The sequence below is a fragment of the Diachasma alloeum genome, unplaced genomic scaffold (assembly GCF_001412515.2).
Source record: "Diachasma alloeum isolate Michigan unplaced genomic scaffold, Dall2.0 Dall_scaffold_00631, whole genome shotgun sequence".
NCBI lineage: Eukaryota > Metazoa > Arthropoda > Insecta > Hymenoptera > Braconidae > Diachasma > Diachasma alloeum.
The window spans coordinates 14318-24451 of record NW_021680763.1 but is presented as its reverse complement, the minus strand read 5'-3'; the positions used below and the strand labels follow the sequence as shown (position 1 = coordinate 24451).

Below are 10134 nucleotides of genomic sequence, written 5' to 3'. Positions count from 1 at the left end.
ATTAAAGATCTAGTTGTATAGAAATTCAAATAAATGATCCTCTTTCGCTCAAGACTTCATAATTCCTTCTCTCCCTCTCCTTTATGATCAACTAATTTACAAATTAAGACAATAAGAAGTTGTATGAACGAAAATGGGATAATCAAGCGGATGAGTGAATGCAAAGGAGGTTTCATGTTGGATTTAAGATTGGGAACGCATCCCTGTTATCGACTGTGTCCATGGTAATAGATGAAAATTTCTTTACCCACAGAGACGGCCTCTCGATTAGTTCATGCGCGCCACCGCTATGGAACTCTGATCGAACAGTTCCCATAAGCCTGAGCAATCTCCCCTATTATCTCTGCCCGAGATCTGAGCCTCTACTTTAGTCAATTCTATTTGCCTCAACCCCTCCACAAGAGGGCAGGACTCTGCTTTAAGTGCTAACGGAACCGACCACAAAAAGAGACGTTTACCAAAAACAAGTTTTCTTGGATTCTATGCATTGAGAATCAATGAAACTTTTTCCCCGTATTGAAAGTAGCGGAACGTATCTCTCTCTTGTCATACCTTTCTTATTTATGCAAAAAAAAATTACAAATTATTTAACGGCAAGGACCAGGGCAAGGCCAACGCCATTTTATTTGTAGGAATCTGCCAAGTCATGGTAGAAAAATGGATTTTTTGTAGATTTTTCTTAGCCGATGGCCATTTTTATAAGAAGAGAGTGATCGAGTGAGGTCCAAGACAGAGATTTTGAGTACAAAAACGTATTTTTGTTGCGGAATTTTCGTAAAAACTTGTTTATGATGATTGGGTGGTATCCAGCAGGTAACATGTCGCTGTAGGGCACCACTTGTAAGGGGGAAGTACTTTTATGAGTCAGAAGATGATGTAGAATGTTTCCATACCATTATTATTTCTTTATATTTTATGGGCTTTTGTACTTTTCACATAGAAAATGAAAAAAACAACGGCAACTGCAATACCGATAGGGGGGACCCCTAACCTCTACGTGCGACGGGTTCCGTTACCCCTTAAACTCCACATGCGGCAGAAAGAGATCTACACATCACGAAACTACACATGGTAAATTGCCCTGTGTGAACTCCACAACCGTGTAGTTTCAGCAACACATTAAAGTTGTGTGGAGTTTCTTTTTTTTTTTAAAAGGAATATAGTAAATGGAATATTCTATAAATAGTAAATGGGATATTCCATTTACTATTTTCCTTAAAAAAAAAAGAAACTCCACACAACTTTAATGTGTTGCTGAAACTACATGGTTGTGGAGTCTACACAGGGCAATTTACCATGTGTAGTTTCGTGATGTGTAGATCTCTTTCTGCCGCGTGTGGAGTTTAAAGCAGAGTCCTGCCTTCTTATGTGGAGATAACGCGTTTGCACAAATGGATGTGTACATTCCGACTCTGACCCAACTTGTCTCTGGCCATGGTCAATACTGCCGCCATATGGGGATGTCAAAATTCCTGGAAAAATGGTAGAAATCATTCATATGCACATATAAACGTGAACACACTTATGAGGTGTAGAAAGAATAAGTAAAAAATCAATGAGATACATAAATGAAAGGGTTGGTGAAAAAAACAGACGCGGAAAAAAAGCCGCTGTTTTTTTCATATGGGGATCATAAGAAGGTCATATAAGGGTCATATTGGGATCATTGGCGGGTCATATATGGTTATCATATGAGGGTCATGAGGAGTCGTATGGGTGTCATATGAGTCATACTGGAGCCATATGGGGGTCAACTCGTGAATCGGTAGTTAAGTATTGCTAAGTTTCTTGGATGGCAGTGTCTATTCACACGGTCCACGGTAAATTTTACCGTTGATATAGGGTATATTTTACCGTGGATATATGGTAATTTCTACCGTGGATATAAGGCAAGCAGTGGGGTACGTTAGGCCCATTTTTTATACCGTGGATAAAAGGTAATTCTTACCGTGGATATAAGATAAAGCAGTGGTGTGCATCGGGCCCATTTTTACCGTGGATATAGGGAAGATTTTCACCATGGATATAAAGTAATTTTTTTTTACCGTGCATATAAGGTGAGTGAATGGCGTGCAGTGTTTCCACTTTTTACCGTGGATGCAAGGGAGATTTTACCGTGGATCTATTATATACACGGTGATGGCTACCGTGCATATAAGGGAGATCAGTGGTAAGCATCGCGTAGGGAAATTATCTCGCGGATCTAGTTGTATTATGGGTTAGAGCCTTTAAAATTTCAAAGATCAGGGGGGTGACGACTAGGGTTAAACGAGAGACGAATAAAGTTAGTAGGCCAATCAAATAAGGACTTTTTTTTTGCCGAAATAGAGGATGATAGAAGAAGGATAAAAACCATGAGATATCATGCGGAAAAATGATATGAAATACATACTGAGTTTTTTGGGATTGTAGCAAACCGGGAAATTGTTTGAAAAAATTCAAAACTGAAAAATTAAGCGTCCACGCGACCTTTTTTGTTTTACGCCGACGAAGCCGTGATAGGATAAAAATGCATAAGGCTTAATTTGTAGAGCATAAAATTTCCTACAAAAAAGTCAATGGCGGCATTTTCGCAATTTAAACCGTCAAGTCGCCAAGCGCGCTCAAAGTTGAACTACGAAAAAGCTGATTCGCCGCCAACGCCGAAAAGTCCATTTTAGTTGCAAAATGCAAATAATTCTTCATAGAATGTCTTCAGGAGAGGAAATTTTTTAAAAAACATTTTTCAATTTTTCAGCAGTCCCCATTTTTTCTTTTTTTTTCATTTTTCAACCAAAATTTGCCATAACATAACTTTTGATCCAGTTATCTTATTGGAATAAGAACAAAAGGTGATTTTTTCTCGTTCTCTCCTCTCCATTTTCACTCTTTTGACCTTTTCACTCAACTTTCATATTTAACTTATTATTTGTTGATAAACTAAAAAAATTGCTGTTTTTTCAATATATAATCTGACTAGAAAATTTTTGATCAAGCTCGTTAGCTTTACCCCAAACTTGAGTCATTGAGATTAATCTTGAATTTTTTCATATTTTTCTTGGCATTTGTTGACGTAGATTTTTAATAAAATAAACTCTATAAAATATACCCTATATCGACGGTAAAATTTACCGTGGACCGTGTGAATGGACACTACCAATGTTTTTTTTTGCTCAAATGAAAGAGCGGCTCGAAAAATGGCGGGGAGAAGCCTTTAAAGATGACAAATGTCTCTAAAGATGATGTCTGTTTTCAACTGAAAAGCGCAATTGTGACAACATCGTCCAGTGGGGTCTAGGAATCTCCCCTGGTTCAAAACCATCGATAGAAGCCCTAGCACGCCATTTCTCGACCCGCTCTTTCATTTCAGCCCAAAAAAACATTCATATCTTGTCTGACATCGTTGCTACAAACTCGGGTCTTCAACTCGGGCTTTCAATTAAAACCAGGTTGAAGACTAGAGTTGTTTTCAATTAAAACCAAAGTTGAAGACCAGAGTTTGTAGCAGAGATGGGGGACAAGATATGAATGTTTTTTTGGGCTCAAATGAAAGAGCGGCTCGAAAAATGGTGTGCTGATGCCTCTAAAGATGGATTTGAACCAGGGGAGACTCCTAGACCCCACTGGACAATGTTGTCACAATTGCGCTTTTCAGTTGAAAACAGACATCATCTTTAGAGACATTTGTCATCTTTAAAACCATCTTCCACGGTAAAAAGTGGAAACACTGCACGCCATTCACTCACCTTATATGCACGGTAAAAAAAAATTACTTTATATCCACGGTGAAAATCTTCCCTATATCCACGGTAAAAATGGGCCCGATGCACACCACTGCTTTATCTTATATCCACGGTAAGAATTACCTTTTATCCACGGTAAAAAAATGGGCCTAATGTACCCCACTGTTTGCCTTATATCCACGGTAGAAATTACCATATATCCACGGTAAAATATACCATATATCCACGGTAAAATTTACCGTGGACCGTGTGAATAGACACTGCCTTTTTGGATCCATCAGCGGTTGAGGGATCCAAACCTTACAAAGATCTGAATTTAAATAATTGGTAGAGTTGAATTGGAGTTCGGTATTTATTGTTGGAGGAAACATGGCGGGAGAAAACTGTGACACTTAATACATGATTATTACTAAATGAGTTTTGCTATGTTCGTAATGTCAACGACAATAAAAAACGTCACTTAAACTCTTCATCTTTTTTATTTACTCTGAGCTTTAATCTCTAAGAGTTCTGATGAGTTCTGATTTTTCGCTTCGAGGGTCTTCATTCTATTAATTTTTTCTCGCGGTTCATGTCCTTTTTTCAGCGTCTTTTTTTCCAAAATCTGTTTTTTCCTAGATTCATTGTCGCGCTCTACACATCATGAGAAAGTAGCTTGGGGTTAATTGGAAAGCTTATTACTAATGCGCTTAGTAGAAATGAAAAGGAATGAAAAAAAGATAACGCGTAGACTAAGAGTCGCATGTTTTATATCACATTGCTTGTTTTCAGTTTGTCATAAAAATAAATCATCCACATGCAATATTTTTCTCGCTTCTTTCGATATCAATACCGATAATAATTTCATAATATGATGCAAGAACAAGGAAAATTATTATTTCTCGTTATTTATTATTTTAAATATAATATTCCAGGAATTTTGATAACAATCATTTCGATACGGATGGACTTTTGGAATTGTTTTTATCATTTGTTGAGTGCTTCCACAGCGCAGGTCGGTTACTTGGCGAATAACCCCGAGGATTGCACACCTTGAGCATCAGTGCGTAGTGAAACGGCAAGGTGTCAAGTACATGCTTACTCCACTGCAGAAAGATTAACACGAGAACGTTTATTAATCGTAACAACGACAATGAGTCTCGCTAAGCAAAATTTCAGTTCTGAATGTGAGGATGGAATTAACAAACAGATAAATATGGAATTGTATGCGAGTTATGTGTACCTGTCTATGGTAAGTCATAATGGTATCGATTGAATATTTACATATGTACTCACGACCATTACGTCAGATTTCTATTTGAATTTGATTCACTTTTTTTCCAGTCGTATTATTTTGACAGGTGTGACATTGCTTTGCCAGGGATGCATCATTATTTCAAAAAAGCATCAGATGAGGAACGGGAACATGCTATGAAATTCATGACTTATCAAAATAAAAGAGGCGGGTCAATTGTATTGACGGACATCAAGGCGCCAGTTTTGCGAACCTGGGGATCTGCTAAAGATGCTATGAATGAGGCTTTGAAACTTGAGAAAGCTGTCAATGCGGTAGGTCAATCGAAATATCTTATTACTTATTGTTCGATTTACTAATTGGTCATGCTTTATATAGATGTCATAGGACTCCTTAAATCTACACTGTTTATGTGCGCACCTTAATATCGTTCGGTATGAAAACAAACAGGATAGACTAAATATGAAATCATCGTCAGTGGAGTTTTAGATTTTTGACAGCTAGCATTCTTTTTCATCACTTCTGATATTTCATATCATGTTTAAAACGATGTGGCAGTGATTAGTAGCCGTTAAAAATGACGAACTTAACAATTTTGATCAACTTTAGAGAATTGTGATCCATAAAATTTGAATACTTGGCAGCAACAGGTTATTGATAGAGGACTACCGTTGACCGCCATTCAACCAACAATCAACTCGAATAATAAAAAAAAAAATGCATTGACTTTAATCTGCTAATGATTGACACTTCATGGGCGGTGCACTTGATGATGTTAGAGGGGGCTATACCTTAGTGGGGGTGTAACTCAGTGGTAGAGTGTCCGCTTCGCATGCGGAAAGTCCTGGGTTCAAATCCCAGCTCCTCCAATTGATTTTTTTTTCTCATAAATTAGATCGTGGCAGCTGTTCGCAAAAGTAATCTCAATGCATTTATATTTTCGTACTAAATTGGGGCCAATAGGAGTTCTAGAACAAGATGCTGACAAATACCATAAAGATTTTTTCCTATCAGTTGTTCTGGGGGACAACCGTATAGACAAATGTAGACGCCCACACTTCCCTAGGCGCCAGTCAATTTTATTTTATCGTGTGAAAAAATAGACAAAATCACGATGACCTTGAAATTGAACTCGACAATATCTAATTACCTTCACCTGAACTCTTATCAACAAGGGGACAGGAGGACGCTACTCCAAATGCCTGGAAATGTCCACAGAATCAAACACAATACTCAAATTTAATGCTCCAAAAACTCAATTATATTGTCTAACCAAAATTAGAATATAGAATTTTTCAAAATTAAAAAATTATTGCGTTTGATTTAGTACAAATGAATAAGAGTAAACACGCCAAAGTTTTGGAGAGTCAAGATGACCCTGTGATGACAAATAATCAGGAATATGCTTCTAGTAATAACACAAGAATAATTATTGAAATTACCAATGTGGGGCAGATTCCCCCTCAAAATGATTTGAGACCGAGGAAAACCATACATTTGACTGTATCACTGGTACTTATCTCACTCAGCCCGCAAGTTAACGTTCAGGGTCGTCCAGGAAGGCGTCTCATTTCCAGCAAGTCCAAAAATATAACTCTAACTCTATTACTCAAAATGTTTCACTTCACAACATCAATCCTATTACTGTTAATAAAAAATCTCTAACTATTAAATGTGTTATAAAATCTGCTCCTGCGATAACTTCTGTTACGAGGCCTCAGGAAGGACTGCGGAGTCTCGGTTTTTCGCATGTAGACCTAGTTTCCGCAAAATCGTGAAAAATCAAGGGGTGGGGGTTATCGTTCCCCTTTCTAATCTTGAATTGCCTCAGCACGAACATTGACTCTAAACTTCGGGCATTGAGAGTGATCGAATTTGAATTATTATTATTTCATTTTCGGTGCTCCTCGGGATTCCTATTTGGGGTGATTTGCCCCGATGTTCACCACTCACTGTGGAGACTCGTGATCAGGTGTATGTCATGCACTAGATTAGGGTCCTCTTCATGTGACCCCAAGAGATTTTTTCGGCGTCTCCTCTTCTTGCCTCAGGTCTTCTCCAAACAGATTTAAAACGGAATTAGAGATGTTGTCGTCATTTGCAGGATGCCCTAATGGTTTCTGATGTTAATTTTTTCGGGGAAAAAGGAAGTGTGAGCTCCCTCCGAGACTCAGGTTAAATTTTAAATTTTGTTAATTTTTTACATGGGCAAGATCTTCAAAAATTAATGTGTCACATTTAAATTTTTCGGTGGACCATCCGAACTTTTTGGTGACCCCTGGTTAGTCCCACGGCTAGTGGGTAGCACACCAATTTTTGAGGGGCTCGCTTGGGATTGTCATGTCTTTTTCTCTCCATGTAGCAATAGCATATTGATTATTTTCCAAACAAAAGTTGTTCCTTGTCCTGATGAATAACTGATATTTCATTTTTTAAATTGGTTGATTAGCTCCGGATATATTTATGAATGAGTAACCGTACGTGTAGGAACTACCCTATTTCAGGTGCTTATTCTTCTATCCACAGATATCGAAATATCTGAAAAGATTAAAGCTTTTAACTAAATAATACAAAATATATATAAAAATAATCGGTTGTCATGCCGTGTACTTTTCTCGAAGGCATCCATTGGTCAAAATTATTACAGGCAAAATAATTTATTGTAAGAAGAATAATTTAAATAAAGTAAAGATTCATTAAATCATTCCCTATTAAACAATTGAAAGAATGGACATTCGTCCGAATATTGTAGATTCTGGTTGTAAGTACAAAGATATGATATCAAGCAAACAATTTAGCGATCAGTAATATAATTAATTAACTCGTTTGAGTGCTCTCGCCCTGGAACGTGGGAATGCACGATATACGGACGAAAGTCCATTCTTTATATTTTTAAATAGGGAGTGATTTAATGAGTCTTTACCTTATTTCTAAATTATTTTTCCTACAAATAACATCTGATGTCGAATAATAAAATCCAAGTTTTGGATGGAAAAGAAGATCTCGAATATTGCATTGTGATTGATTGAAAGAAAAATGTAAAAAAGTAATACAGAAATTTGGGGGAATATGTTCATTTTTACGACAGCCTACCTTCCAATTCATTTGATTCTTTCAAATTATTACCAATGAAATATCAAACGAATTATTTCGGAACTGAAAATTTTTACTTCACATCAATTTTTTTTCAGTCTCTTCTTGAACTGCATGCTCTCGGTGGAACTCACAATGACCCAAATTTCCTGGACTTCTTGGAGACTGAGTTCTTACAGGAGCAAGTAGATGCCATAAAAGAGATTGCAGATCATGTAACCAATCTAGAAAGAGTTGGAGAAGGTCTTGGAGTTTATATGTTCGATAAAAACTTGGCAAAAAGCAGTTAAATACATTTTTCTATCGCTGAATTATAAGCACAAATCATACTCCGAAATCTGTAAGGTATATTGAAAATGCGTTGTTACAGTGACAAGTGAGATAACAACAATTATTTCTCGTATCACCCGATGCAAAATCTTTCCACTGCAAAAAAACGTTCAGAGTACGCTTTACATGTTTCAATAGAGTAGTAAAGTGGTGAGAGGTATTAAGCCGTATATTTTCCTGGTGTATATTAGATTATCTTGATAATGATTTATATCAGGAAAATATGTAAAAAGACATTCAGAAGTTATTTTGAAGATGATGTTGCGATACTTTCTTTCAAAATAATTTCATTTGGAGATGAATGCGCAAATTCCAAACATGTCGAATCTGACTTATTACCGTTTACGGATTAGCTACTCATGCAGTTTTTTTTTTAAATCCTCGTAGCTCAATGAGAATTCTCTATTTCTACCAATAAATAAAAAGCCACCGGAGTTCGAAAGACCCTGAAGTGCATAACGTCATATTGTTTTAATTTATATTGATATTGAAAAGATAAAAATGTATTAATAAGGATAGTCAAGTAAATGCTTAAGGCTTATGAAATTGAATAAATATGTTCCTTTGAATCAATTTAAATTGGAGCAAGCTTCACATCAATCATCTGTACCTGTCAAACATTTCCTCCTCAGTAAAATTTCATCATCAGATAAATACGTAAAAACTTTCCTGAAAATGATAAGAAGTTACAGAAAAATCTTTGTGTCTCCAATTTATTTCTCCATGGTCTCAAAATATTTACATCATTCCGCTAGCTCCGTTTTGTCAGTAGACAATGAGGATAAGAAATGTAAAATGAAAAAGAAAATGAGTAAACAATATGGAATACCTGAGAGACGGTTTCATTCAGAACAATACAAAAGATTGAGGGAACCCCCGTCCAGTTCCAAATCACAAACAGATTGCACTGGTCAAGGAGAAAATAAAATTCCAATGAAGAAAATTCAATATCGATTTCACCCTGAAACTGAAGCGGCCTTGAATCAACAAATTAATGCGGAATTGAAAGCTTCATATTATTATCTATCAATGGTAAGATAAATATGTACAGGTTTAGTCGTTACAAGGCGCGGCGGATCGTCATCAATTATTGATATGCTGACACTCGCTCATAAGTATTTCAAATACTTTGCACTGCATTGAGAATAGTTTATTCTACAATAAGTAAGGGTTATAAGTGAGTGATGCCAGTTTCAACTAAAAAATTACCAAAAATTTGAGAAAACTTCTAATTTATTCACTCAAGACACATGAAAATATCCACGTAAAATTTTCACTGAAATAAAAAGAAAATTACATTTCAGAATTCACTGTTATATGCAAGAAGAGAGAAAATTATATACTTGGAAATTTTGAATACAATTATTTTGTGAAACCATAATTCTCCTTTGGTGTGAACGAAATGTAATTTATTTTGTTCATTGAAATTTCCTCTATTAAGGATAATCGGGCGAGGAGGAAATGTAGGAGGTGAGGCGGAGGGGTTTCTATTGTTTTCCTGCAGAAAACCAATCGCTGAACAACAAAATGTTTCCCATTTGGATTCAAAATTCAGGCAATATTAGGGAATAGTTAGTTAGTTAGTTTCGCATGCGGATGGATGGATTAGCCATCCTATAGCCACCGAACTCTTAAAGAGTTATTGTAGCTCCGCTTGAGTTTACTTCGGATCAAATTTCGAGCCCAGCCTTGACGGCCAGTCGTAGAAGATCCAAAGCACTCCTATCCTTGATTTGATCACACGTGGGGAAAGCA

At 36.5% G+C, this 10134-nt stretch overlaps 2 protein-coding genes and 1 non-coding gene across 9 annotated transcripts in view; 2 read left to right on the top strand and 1 right to left on the bottom strand.

The window, feature by feature from the left end:
- The window catches only part of LOC107043812 (tetratricopeptide repeat protein 17), an 84061-nt gene extending 75792 nt beyond the window's left edge, over positions 1–8269 (bottom strand). For 5 of the 6 annotated variants that reach the window (XM_015265463.2, XM_015265464.2, XM_015265458.2 and 2 more), the window contains exon 1: positions 6399–8269. The gene's annotated coding sequence lies outside the window, so the exon portion shown is untranslated. The remainder of the gene's footprint in view (positions 1–6398) is intronic. The other variant, XM_015265461.2, reaches the window with a different exon arrangement.
- LOC107043813 (soma ferritin) overlaps positions 1–8952 on the top strand; it is an 84802-nt gene extending 75850 nt beyond the window's left edge. Inside the window, exons 2-4 of one of the 2 annotated variants that reach the window (XM_015265466.1) lie at positions 4712–4953; positions 5046–5270; positions 8148–8952. In XM_015265466.1, the coding sequence (XP_015120952.1) occupies positions 4855–4953; positions 5046–5270; positions 8148–8339 (516 nt within the window). In that variant the 5' untranslated portion in view covers positions 4712–4854 and the 3' untranslated portion in view covers positions 8340–8952. Of the gene's footprint in view, positions 1–4636; positions 4954–5045; positions 5271–8147 lie in introns of both variants that reach the window. The other variant, XM_015265465.2, reaches the window with a different exon arrangement.
- Positions 5754–5825, top strand: Trnaa-cgc. The gene has a single exon. It is a non-coding gene; the product is annotated as a tRNA-Ala (tRNA).
- Positions 8953–10134: the final 1182 nt, after the last annotated feature.